The sequence below is a fragment of the Leptodactylus fuscus genome, chromosome 2 (assembly GCF_031893055.1).
Source record: "Leptodactylus fuscus isolate aLepFus1 chromosome 2, aLepFus1.hap2, whole genome shotgun sequence".
Taxonomy (NCBI): Eukaryota; Metazoa; Chordata; class Amphibia; order Anura; family Leptodactylidae; genus Leptodactylus; species Leptodactylus fuscus.
The window spans coordinates 93,524,568-93,538,461 of record NC_134266.1 but is presented as its reverse complement, the minus strand read 5'-3'; the positions used below and the strand labels follow the sequence as shown (position 1 = coordinate 93,538,461).

Here is a 13,894-nt window from a genome sequence, read left to right as displayed (position 1 = left end):
TTAAATGAAAAAAAAAGAGTCCAACACATTTCACAATAGCTAAACATCAAAGAAATAATATAATATTCAACGCTGTATTCATATTCACTGTTCTGTGGGGTGTTTAAGATGGAGAAGCAGAAGGTTTACTACATGAAAGGGTAATCCTCCCCCTACTTTACGTAACAGCATTGAAGGGGGGCACATAAACATATCATATGAAACATGGGAACTTTGTAACTCCACCTCACTTGTGCTTGAGGCTGGAACACATACAACACTCTCTCGCTCTCTGCAGCTCTGACCTTACAGGGCACTGCAACCCAGGACCTGGTTTCCTCTAATCTTCTACTACTGACAGTTACAAAGATGCTTCCAAGCAATCGTAGAGCATGGACAAGAGGACAAATCCTATTTACTATCCTAAGCATCCTAGCTGTGTTTGGTAAGTATCAGTACTTGTATGAAAGGACTAATGGTAAAGTTGAGCCATAGATGCTCACTTATGTCTAGTTCATGGATAGCACAGTTTCTTGCAAGGCTATGCACATAGTAAGCCTGTAGTAAAATAGTCACTCAGTAAGTACACATTATTAGCGACACACAACTAACAGATGAATTTATTTTTTATGTTTATTGCTTGTGATTTGAGTCATTTATTGTCACATATTGGTGATAAAGTTTGAGGTAAAGGTGTGTTTTTGTGGTCAGCGATTGTTTCAAACTATTATATACTATAATATACCAAGAATAAATAGATTAATTGTGTGTTTTATATTATCGAACTCAAGCAATATATTGTACTAAGAAGTTATTTGAGATAACTGTTATTTGAGCTAACCTGTACAGTTTGCACAGTCTCCTTCAAATTCCACTAGAAATGTACATTTTACTAATATTTTACTAGCATTAACATCCTTTACAGCCAGTATGAAGTTTTTGTGTAGCACTCACTGTATTGATCAGCGTGGTGCAAGGTGATTGATAATTGTGGCACATCTACTATTCTATGGTAAACTGGATCGCACTTGCTGCAGTAAAATGATTGAACTTTTTCCGAAAGATTTCCCACCGTTTAGAGAATTTTTCAGGTTTCTGGTGAAGAGGGATGATACTTTGGTACACATTTGGAGCAAGGAGTGCGCCATAATCCCCATTCTGCATCTTGCTCATTACATTGTGTGAATGTAGGTGGAGCAGGGTGAGCCAGGGTGGGGTTACCCCAGCACAGCATATGCATTATTACTTTTAAGAGGTCAGAGTCAGTCTTAATAACTCTGCCCCAGTGTGCGCAACTGGAAAAACATTCTTCTTGAAATTCTTACAATTTCATAGAAAAAATGTTAGTGGGCTCGAAAAATATGATGCACTTCCAGTGGGTTTAAAGGGAGTCTATCATTGGAAAAAAAAAAACCTTAACTAATAACAAAGTATTGTAGCCTTTATAAAGGATATTCCAGCAGTACCTTTATTTTAAAGATGGATCCTGTAGATTTTGAATAAAGTGACTTTTCCTCTTTAGCTGCAGCATCTTCAGAGAGCACAAGGGGCGTTTTCTTTATTCACAGAGCATAGATGCGTCATTGCTGGATCCTGCGTATTTATCGTAAGGCAACGTCCTCTTCTCATTGTATAGCCTTCCCCTTAGTCTTTAAGCTTTTAGCATCACCAGCATCTCAGTGCAGCTCTCAAGTCCACCTTTCTTGAAATCCAGCGCATGTACGGCTCAGCGTACTGTGCATGCTCCATGCGCAATCTTGGATTTCCGAACGAAGGAGCTTACTTCAAGAAAAGTGGACTTTAGAGCAGCGCTGAGATGCTAGTCATGTCACTAGCATAAAAACTAGGGAGAAGGCTCTACAAGGCGATGAGGACGCTGCCTAACAATTAATAGGCGGGATCCAGCGATGACACGGCTGTGCTCTCTAAAGAAAGAAAACGCCCATGTTTTCTTTCTCTCTCACTCCCTCCCCCTCCCTCTCATCCCTTCCCTGTTTCCCTAGTTAGCCAGCCCACTACTAGCTTTTCCTAACTAACTCAGGCTCCACCACCCACCATACTTACCTGTCTTCTTGTCCAGATCTTCTGGACATGGGAGATCCTTTACTCCTGTGCAGCCAGCTTCTTCTCCTCTTGATGTCTGCTGGCGCCTGGACAATAGAGTCAGAATGGAAGACCGGTAAGTATGATGGGCTAGGGGGAGGGGTAATATTGCTGATTTTCTGTTTCTGGAAACAAAAAGTTACTGAAAAATCAGAAAATGTGCCTGGGGCGGTCACATGACTATCCCGGTGATCATGGTAAAAGTACAATTTTGGTAAAGTAAGTTAGTTAGGCGAGGGGAGGGTTTTAGGGTAAAAGTATTTAAAAATTCCAATTTCATTTGAAAGTGTCAGTTATTTTGAGACTCATCACAGTACAATGTCCAAACTTTACTGGGAGCCACAGAATCAGGTCCTCATAAACTGCAAAGGTCATTAATGGGACTAAGGGTAAGTTTTCCGTGCGGCTAGTCGCAACGGAATGACCAATGCACCGCATCGGCATCCTGTCACGGCATTCGCTCCTGATTAAACCCGAATCAATGTGCCTAAGCAGGAGGGTGTCTTGAGCCGCAGACCCCACGGCTGACAGAGCTGCAGAATCCGTGGGAAGATAGAGCATATTGCTTCTTTTTCTCGCTACCTGAAAAAAATCGCTAGCGGAAAAAAAAGCTAGTGACTTCCATTGAAATGAATGGGAAATGTTTTCGCAGGTGGATTTTGGGTTAGATTCTGCATCAAAATCAACCCTAAGCCTCTCAATGGGACCAAGCCTCTCAATGCTTTATGGTGATTTCTGACAATGATCTCTGACAGTGCTTCTGAGTTACAGAAATAGTAAACTAGGGCAAATTTGTAAATTAGGCCAACCCTCCAAAGTGCTATTTATTTCCCATTATTGATACAGCATAGTGCTATTATATTCCACAAGACTTTACACACATTGTATTCACTCACAACATATTGTGTTCCCAGGTGTATGTCCTCTTTTGGGTAGGCCTTTAACCTGTCACCAGTTGCTTTCCTGAGAGTTTGACACCTACTACCTACATACTGATACCCTATTCAAGGAAAACCCATCAATGTACTTATATGTTCCTAGCAAACCCACTTTAAATATTCATATTAGATTTCAGATAAGTCTGATGTTTTGTAACTCCTTGAATCTTTCTTTTTGCATGACCCCCCCTTTATAAAAGTTACATTTGCATAGTTTTCTGAGTTTCTTAAAATCATTGACATAATGATGGGAAAGGAGTTAACAGTACTCCTAAATAATTCTGTATACCATGTGGATAGGCATGTGTACACATTGTCCAGTTTTAAACATTTCTCAAGAACACTGCAAAGTCAAGAAACTCCCTTCCTGTTCAATGTTTCCAATAAGTTACTTTGGCACCACACTATGAATGTGTAAATGAATTTGAGAAAGTGCCAGAAGTAGAAAAAAAAATCCTCCACAATGGAATAAAACACGCCACTTGCAACCAATTTAGCTTTGCTTTGAAGTTAAGGAAACTTAAAACAAGTTTGGCACGAATGGTGTCTCCACTGCGGAGATCTTGCGGTTCTGGAGACGACTTGGCTCTTTCCCATGTAGCATATGTTGACATCAGAGTAACAGTTCTAATAGATTTGGTAGATACATTATACTGATAATTGGAGAGTCATGCATCTCATCTGTGCTGGGGTAGTTTTTCTACTGCAATAGTCAACATCCAGCTTGCAAGAAATGTCATGTACTGTTAGCAACAAAATAGTATACAGTACAAAGAACTATAACCTTGGAATCAGAGGTGTTACTTAAAGCTCCTGGATGCCAACGCGAAATATGTGATGGGGCCCCCACCTACTATGTGCTATCTATAATACTGGTGCCGAGTACCCAGTGCCCTGTAATGTAAGCTGACTTCATATCACCTATCAACCCTGCATTGGATGCACATACTCTCTTTCTTTCCCTAGCTCTGAATCTAAATACCTTGTCCAAATCACAATGGCTTGTTGGCTGTATCTTGTGCATCCGCTACCCAGGACACATCCCTCACTGCTTACAAACACACCTCTTGAACACCCCTAAAAGATGAGCCCAGGCTCAAAATCTTTTCATCATCATTTATATATCCTATTGTTTGTTTCATCTTTTTTTATTCCTTATTTTCTAAACTGAATTAGTGAACTACGATTGTATCATTGCTTTGTCATCATCATATTTGTCTGCCAGTATCAGTACAGACATGACAGTCAGAGAAGCAGAGCAGTAGTCATGGATGACTAATGATAGTCTACCTTCCTGCTGAAGACAGTCAACATGGGACTATGTGAAGATGGACAGGTGGGTGATTATTAGAGATGAGCGAACAGTGTTCTATCGAACACATGTTCGATCGGATATCAGGGTGTTCGCCATGTTCGAATCGAATCGAACACCGCGTGGTAAAGTGCGCCAAAATTCGATTCCCCTCCCACCTTCCCTGGCGCCTTTTTTGCACCAATAACAGCGCAGGGGAGGTGGGACAGGAACTACGACACTGGGGGCATTGAAAAAAATTGGAAAAAGTCATTGGCTGCCGAAATCAGGTGACCTCCATTTTAGACGAATAGTGGATTTCAAATCCGGGTCATATGAGAATGTGAACTTTGTGACTATGAGACAGGGATAGCTGTACAGGCAGGGATAGCTAGGGATAACCTTTATTTAGGGGGGAATGTTATTAAAAATAACTTTTTGGGGCTCTATCGGGTGTGTAATTGTGATTTTTGTGAGATAAACTTTTTCCCATAGGGATGCATTGGCCAGCGCTGATTGGCCGAATTCCGTACTCTGGCCAATCAGTGCTGGCCAATGCATTCTATTAGCTTGATGAAGCAGAGTGTGCACAAGGGTTCAAGCGCACCCTCGGCTCTGATGTAGCAGAGCTGAGGCTGCACAAGGGTTCAAGCGCACCCTCGGCTCTGATGTAGGAGAGCCGAGGGTGCACTTGAACCCTTGTGCACCCTCGGCTCTGCTACATTAGAGCCGAGGGTGCGCTTGAACCCTTGTGCACACTCTGCTTCATCAAGCTAATAGAATGCATTGGCCAGCGCTGATTGGCCAATGCATTCTATTAGCCCGATGAAGTAGAGCTGAATGTGTGTGCTAAGCACACACATTCAGCACTGCTTCATCACGCCAATACAATGCATTAGCCAGTGCTGATTGGCCAGAGTACGGAATTCGGCCAATCAGCGCTGGCTCTGCTGGAGGAGGCGGAGTCTAAGATCGCTCCACACCAGTTTCCATTCAGGTCCGACCTTAGACTCCGCCTCCTCCAGCAGAGCCAGCGCTGATTGGCCGAATTCCGTACTCTGGCCAATCAGCACTGGCTAATGCATTGTATTGGCGTGATGAAGCAGTGCTGAATGTGTGTGCTTAACACACACAATTCAGCTCTACTTCATCGGGCTAATAGAATGCATTGGCCAATCAGCGCTGGCCAATGCATTCTATTAGCGTGAACTGAGTTTGCACAGGGGTTCTAGTGCACCCTCGGCTCTGCTACATCAGATTGCTACATCTGATGTAGCAGTGCCGAGTGTGCATCAGATGTGTAGTTGAGCAAAACTGACTCAGCACTGCTAAGTCTCTGCATTCGCATAGGAATGCATTGGCCAGCCTTCGGCCAATCAGCGCTGGCTCTGCCGGAGGAGGCGGAGTCTAAGGTCGAACCTGAATGGAGACTGGTGTGGAGCGATCTTAGACTCCGCCTCCTCCAGCAGAGCCAGCGCTGAAATTCTGAAATAGGAGTGTGCGGTAGTAAAGATTGGGATAGCAAAGCTTCACAGTCACATATAGTGATATAATGTCAATGAAGGCTTCTTGCAATGTGCTCTGCTCTGATATACAATATACAGTATTATACCTATTTCTTAGGATAGAATTTTAGCAATGCTGAATAGATAACATTCATCTTCTTGTTGCTATATTTTGGAAAGTTAATAGTAATGTGACAATGGGCGCTCCTCGTGTGATCCATCTCACATTCCTTTGTCTTATCAGTGACAATTCAGACTAGTTAGATGTCTGATGAGGGACTGGACCAGGCCAGAGTGATGTCATAGTGCAGATTGATTTCCTGTGTTTATTCCTGCGTGGCTTTGAACACACTTCACCGGCATCCTGTCTGGCACTGAGTGAAAAGGGGACATATTTTATCAGTTGTTTCCAGAGGGCAGTAGGTCCCACCCTTCTGGTTCCTTCCACATGTCATACTTGAAGTCTGTATGACTAATTTAGAACAGACTCACAGGTTGCTGCTATTGTGGGACAATGATGTCTATTTTAGATCTTCCCCTCTATTCCATTAGTGACATGTATCTTTTATATTCCAACTGGCTTGCCTGCAGTAGTGTTATGAAGTTATTTCTAGGGAGTACAGAATCCATGAAGTAAGACAGGAAAGTCAGATAAAGCTAGAATTTAGTAGTTGTGATATGTGGATTGAATACCAAGACAAGTACAAAGTAAATAAACCATCAGGTAGATAAACATGTGCGCTCCTCTCATAACCTCCCACTCAAATTGGAAAGGGCTCTCACAGAAACCTCCTGAGTAGATCTAATGGGGTCTGTTTCCACTGCGGAGATGTCTGTGCTGTAGGTTTTACCCTTTGCACAGAGTAAAAAATGCAGAAGATTTGTATCAACAATAAATATCTTGTACAAAATTTATCCATTTATCTGTACCATGGAAATAGGGTTTTGTCAAACCTCTTTCTCGTTCATTGTACTGTACTTTGCTTTGAATTATTGGTGTGGATTACACCATGTGTGAACACAGGCATAAAGTGAATTATACCAGCGGCAGGGCTCATCTGAAAAAAAGCAAGTTGTTATTCCACAAAATGCACACAGTAAATATTCACTTTTGTGATTGTTTTTTACAGCATGTTTGGATCTAAATTCTATACATAGTAAACTACTTGGAAATTATTTATTTTGCTTATATATAGCGCCATCATATTCCATGACACTTTACAGATATTGTCAACACTGTTGCATATAGGGCTCACAATCTACATTCCCTATTAGTATGTCTTTGGAGTGTGGGAGGAAGCCAGAGTACACGGGGAACACACGCCAACATGGGGAGAACATACATGCATTCATCATTGATTAACTTTTCTAAGGGGGGCCAAACATCTTTGGCTGCATGCACATGGTAGTGAAAAAAATCAACACTAAAAATGGATGAAACTGCTAGTTCTTGACGTCCGTGTGTCCGTTTCTGTTTTTAATGTCCATTTTGCTCTAGTTTGTCATCCGTTTTAAACTGACGAAAAAAATAAAATGAAATGATATCATATATATATATATATATATATATACACATACACACACACACACACACACACATATATATATATATATATATATATATATATATATATATATATATATATATGCAAATGATAATTTTTAATGGTCTGTTAAACAGTTTGTTGAAAAATCAGTGTATGTAAAATCATGTGTAAGTCCCAGTTGACTTCTATTGTCCACGCAGAGGTTTAGATTTTGGACAAACACTCATTTGGCCAGCTGATATTCTTCCTCACATCTCCTACACAAGGGGCATGAATCTATCAAGACCTTTGTTCTTTTTTCACCAGTCTTGATAATCCCCATGTTGCCAGAGGATTCCCCAAATTTATGACAAGCAGCATGCCTCCTCATAAATCAGGAGCATCCTCCAGCAGGCCGTAGCTTTTAGACAGTGGAAAACAGGTGTAAATTATGATAGATCTGACATGGTCAGTGGCCCCGCACATGTCACACCCTATACCACGTCCCTTTTCAGGAAAGTGGCAATAACTGTGAAACAAAGCCATATGCCACAAAATTGTGACTTTTTACAACATAAAAGTGACCTAGTAGTTTAATAAAACACCCCCAATGACTTGGTTTTGGGGCCTGCCACCTTAGTAATCCAGCTCTAGTGGACGATGCATCAAAATAATATTTTTTTTTTAAGCTATGTATTAAGATAAGGTAAGATAACATAAAATAAGATAATCCTTTAATATTATGGGGTAAAATTTACCCCAGGCAATACATCCAAGATCAAGATTTTTTTTCCTTTCTTCACATGCCAACCCTGGCAGGACTTATCTCCCTTGAGAACAAAAATATAAAGTATGCTAAAATCCTACATTGCTTTTTCTCAATATCTGCTGTCAGGGGAGAGTCATGAGGCTCTATATACATATGATGTTACACCCAACCCTTCATGTTCAGACAATGTTTGTTTATGTGTAAGACCATTTCAATGGAGTTAATATAATTAAAGGGATTTTCCAAGACCTAAAGGGTTTTTCCACAAACATTATCATATTTACATTTGAAAACAATTAAAAGCTAAAGATTTTTACAAATATAAATAATTAAAAATGTAGTGTTTTAAAAATTTTCTCTAACCATCTAAGGAGCACTAAGTTTTTTTTCTGGATCAGCTGGCAATGGGTTATAATCCAAACTTTGTATGGCCTAGCATTTATCATAAACCCAGCTGTGCTTTCCTTATGCTTAGTTTTCACATGCTCTGTTTTCAGGCAGGAAAACTGCAACCAGAAGGAGATAAACCAGTGACAATAAGGAAATCATAGCCAGGCTAAGTCAAGTTTCAGACTATAGAATGTCATATCCACTGGCAATCAATATAAAAGACTCTCACCATTACGACAGTTACAGAGAATATTTAATATTCACATAACTTTTAAATATTTATATTTTCAAAAATGTTATTTGGCTATTATCATGTACGGACCGTGCTAGCTTGTGACATGGGTATGGCTGTTAGTGGGTAATTGACTCCACTCACTCTTCACTCAGGCTGCAAATTGAGCATAAATCACACCCAGGGATGAACCAACCTTTTTTGCCGCGCGAGGCGGACAACAGAAAGTGGAGCGAAGGGGGTGGGGCGGAGCGAAGGGGGGCGGGGCGGAGCGGCGTTAGCAGGCAGAGAGCAGGCAGGGAGAATACCTGCTCTCTGCCTGAGCGTGACGGTAAGCCAGACCAGGACAGCTTGTCCTGGACTGGCTTAGGTAAGCAAAAATGCCAACCCCCCCCCTCCCGGGGCCCTGGCATAGCGCCGCCTGAAGCGGTCGCTTCAGGTCGCCTCATGGGAGGTGCGGCGCTGATCACACCCCAATATGGCCCATGCATCTCAGATTCACACTGCCACCAGGACACACATGTAGTAAAGAGGCACTCTTTACTACAACCGGGATCCACCATCAGGGTCCCGGTCTCAACTGTGGTTTTTACCACATGCCATATCGCTGGTATTCCAATAGGCTAGATGGCAGGCTATAGTTATTAGGGCAGCCTGCAAAAAAATTTTAATCGTCTCCTGATGAGCTTGATGAAATGCGTAGAGACGCTATAATATAAGGGACAAACATATCTGATGTCCTAGAATATCAATCTGTTCTCACAGATACAGGCATAATAACTAGCAGGGTCCAGAGCTGCAGGTTCTCAGAAGTGTCCAGGCTCAGGCAGAGACTCCCAGCACAGTCAATTTGAAACCCAATTGTTTGAGGAGGGGAGAGAGAGCTGTCAGAACGAGCACCTGTCAGCTTAGGTGAGCTATAGAGAGTGGTGTGAACAAGTACCTAGATTCAGGGTGAACACCCGACATACGGATTAGGTATCACAGAACACACGCCTGCATAAAAAAGATTTGCCACTCAGTGAGGAATAGTGATTTTATTGCACTAGGTGGTAGTAGGAGGTACACATGAACTTTATAGACTTATTTTAAATGACTTTAATAAAAGTTAGGTTTTAATCTTGATTTTTGTTGTTGTGGGGATACCCCTTTCTGGTCTTGTGTTACATATCCACACAGAAGACACAATCTAAAATGCTGTGTCACCAGTTTATGAAAGTTGTAATGTTTGGCTTGGTACTGTAAACTGAGAGGGTGAGACATTACCTATCCCCAGGGTCTATTTCATTCAATGTTGCATATCTGTAGGTCTGTATCAGTCTAGCTTCTCGTTATCCCGCTGCCTTGACATCATGTAACCATCTATCAGAACAGTCATTTCATTAATTCTGTTTGTGTCTTGCATCAATGTATCTGTGTTTAATTCTGATCACAACATTTAAACTTATCTATCGTGCACGGTGGGCGGGCATTCAGGGTCCGACATCATCTTCAGCCATGCCTCCTCTTCCAGCGATGTCTTCAGGTCCTATCTTCCTCCGGCGCTCGCAAACTGCCATTTATAAAAAATGACACAGGTGCATGCGCATTAGCATGCTGCTACTACTACTACTGCTGCTACTGCGCATGCACCCAAGACATTTTTTATCAATGGCAGTTCGCAAGCGCCGGAGGAAGACGGGACCCGAAGACATTAGTGGAAGACGAAGCGTGGCTGAAGATGACGTCGGACCCTGAATGCCCACCCACCGTGCTTTTTAAAGGCTATTCACGCATATGTGGTGCTCTATCAGCATAATTTTGCTGATAGAGCCCCTTTAATACCTATGCAAGATATACAATATCTTATAGGGATTGCAAGCTCACAATGAGATCATGTTTGCATTGGGGTTACTTACCACACCATTATCCTTTCGTTATGCATGTGTTTATTTTCTTTCGCTCCTGCTTAGGACTCCAGTATAAGCTGTTACTTATAAATCCATTAGTCTTGCCTATCCCTGACTGACAGGTATTATTTCATGAAACAGCTTTGGAAATTTTAGACAGAAAAGAAAAAGAGAAAACATAAGTAAAAGCTTGAACCAATTAAAATGATATCTTTATTAAAACTGACATTCTGGTGCCCACATTTTATGATCACATGGGATTCAAATACCAATTGCCAAAATGTCATATGTGATGAAATTTGTTAACAAGACAACTATATTTCCTATCAGTAAAATGTATTATAAACAGTTGCAGATCTTCCTATTTGCACCCTTAATGTTGGTTTATAAGAAAACTAAGACTTGTAAAAAATATTTCACAAACATTCTTATAAATCTCTACTAGCAAATTCTACCAGTAAACATTCTCCCATAAAGAGGCCTAGATAGCTTGCCGATACTAAAAGTTTTAAACATGTGTGCATGGTTTAATGAAGGGATACCTATACTAAATAAACACTTCAGCCTTTCATGGGTGGGCTACAGGATATTAAACTCTAAACAAGATATGTCTCTGGCCTCCAAGCCATATTGTACTCAGTCTACGGAGTGAGAGCAGAAAATCTGCAGCCATTCATCAACCTTACTGATTGATGGGGCTTAACAAATGTCAGTGTCAAGGATAATGTTAGTCATTTCCCGCTGCCACAAATAGACCAACACCGTCAATTAAAATTAAAGTCAACTTTTCGCTTTCCCAAATGTTTGCAAGAACAAAATGAAGTACTGAGAATATTGTATTCTGCATAAAATGGCAATTCTGAAGCACATTTTCTTATAAATTTGCTATCCTTCTATTATTCCTTCTAGAATCTGTGAATAAATTGGCAACTCGGCATTACCATTCCTCTACTCCAAGTGGTGTGTCCCTATCTGACACTGTGATAGGCGATGCATAGAATAGGGGCTTGTCTTCTTAACTACATTATTGTTAGAAGTAATAATTGCAGTACAGCCCTGAGCAGTGCTCTAGGTGTCAGGTTTATGTTGAACGACCATTAAATAATTGGTGAACAATCCATATACTGATGAAGACATATACTTTTTAGTAGATATTGGTCATTACTTTTCTTCCAATGTGTTATACATATTCAGTTACATTGTTATCAGATTTCTCATATTCATAGTGTGATGAAACATGTCCTTATGTTGCTAGGGTTTTTAGTGTAATAATTTTTATTTTTCTATAGGTGAGTACTGAAATACTCTTTGGTGGCTTCAGAAGTGTGTGCAGCATGGAAGCTAATAATAATACATTTTATTTATATAGAGCCAACATATTCTGCAGCACTGTACAATTTGTAGGGTTCAAGCACAGACAAAAAGATACATTACAAAGAAATAGTCACTTCACACAATGGGACTGAGGACCCTGCTCGCAAGACCTTACAATCTGAGGTAGAGGGGGTAACACAAGAGGTAGCAGGGGCGGCATTGCTTATACAATGGTCAGACAATTTTGTAACAGAGGTTACTGTCATTACACAAACATAAAACTGTATAAGCCATCACCAATTCGTGTCCTTTAACATACAGATGGTGCCTTGGACATATAGAGTTAGCCTGAAATGACAACATATCATGTGGGGTAATGTGGGAGCGGGGACAGAGGAGGGTTTGTTTTAGGGATTCTAATTATAGAACAGAAGGGTTTACATTAGGAATTGGGATAGGCCTGTCTGAAAAGATGTGTCTTTAGTTTGCACTTAAAGCTGTAGAACTTGGGAGTTAATCTGATTGTCCGGGGTAGAGCATTCCAGAGAAGTGGTGCAACTCTGGAGAAGTCTTGTATACGAGAGTGGGGGGGTTCTGATAATAGAGGATGTAAGTGTTAGGTCATTGCGTGAACAGAGAGCACGGGTTGGGCGGTAGACAGAGATGAGGGAGGAAATGTAAGGAGGTGCAGTATTAAGGAGAGCCTTGTGGATGAGGGTGATAAGAAGCTGAGGACAATATACCTCATTTTTTCAATTAAGCAAACCTAGTGACAGGTTCCCTTTAGACTGTGCATCCAACAGCTGCAGAGCAGTACATTTACCCCTTGTGGAAAATAATATTTCCGCCTTACTTTCCCATTGACTCTGTGTAATAGTGTGAACACTAGTTTATTTATCATTTTAAAACCAGACACAATTCCATATCTTCATGCATTATGTATATTATGGTGACAGGTACTTTTAATGCTGCACCTGACCTAAGTTAAAGCTGTTGATAGAGGGATAAAAAGCTCTATTCATCTTGGCCAGTGAAAAATAAACATGAAAACTTTTAATAATTAATAGGATTGTAATACCAAGTACATTTTAGGGCAGTGCAATGTTGAATTACAATTTCTTTAGGCCCATGGCAGCATTTTACCAACATTATCATCAAGAATTTGGGTATCCTTGTGACCCCTGCCCCAAACAGACAGCAGTTGTGTCACACTGCTAGCCCACCCCACCTTTAACCCTCACTCTCTGTGAGACCGCTGAGTCTGCAGCTCTCCCAGACCTGGCTGTCCATTCCTTCCATCACGTCACCGCCATGCCTTAGCTATGAGCTTTGTTTTGGATTCAGTTTAATCTCCCTGCTAAGAAAACAAATGAGCATTGAAAAAACAACTGTAAGATTAGATCCTGAGTTTCATCACCAACATCGAGGCCCATCAGACCTCACAGCTCAGGAGAACAAGGCCAGGGAAATTCAGATGCTATTTGCAGGGTGAAAAGTGCTTATGCTGCTTTATAGCTGTATTCAGAGTGATATGACAGAAGTAGTGTTATCAAAGTCTTCTGTATCTACAGCATGGATCAGCACTTTTATTATTGCAAGTGAACGTACTGGCTGAACACTTGGACCGTCCACAACGCCATAGCTTCCTGCTGGCATAGAATGAACTCACCCTCAGTGTTTGGTAAATTAATGCTGGTATAAGCTTCTGGCCCAACACGATATTCACAAGGAGATGCTTTACTTTGGATGACAGTGGATAAAGCCTGACTTTCCCAGTCACTTTACTTCCAAATTGCAACTAAATAAGTAAGCAACTCTACTTGCCCCCCCCCCTTCCCAAAATTGACTCCTGTGGTGTGATTAGTAAAGGGTTTGATACAGAGGAGTACTTGGTACAAAAGCCTCCATGAAGTGTCTCCCACAGATGTTCCTAATGTGGTACCTATATGAGGTATCCT

The 13,894-nt window shown here is 41.1% G+C and overlaps 1 protein-coding gene across 1 annotated transcript in view; it reads left to right on the top strand.

Annotated features, from left to right (window-relative positions):
* The first annotated feature begins 243 nt into the window (after positions 1 to 243).
* Positions 244 to 13,894, top strand: part of CD34 (CD34 molecule) — a 57,023-nt gene continuing 43,372 nt past the window's right edge. The window contains exon 1 of the mRNA XM_075264180.1: positions 244 to 424. Coding sequence (XP_075120281.1) covers positions 349 to 424 — 76 coding nt within the window. The 5' untranslated portion in view covers positions 244 to 348. The remainder of the gene's footprint in view (positions 425 to 13,894) is intronic.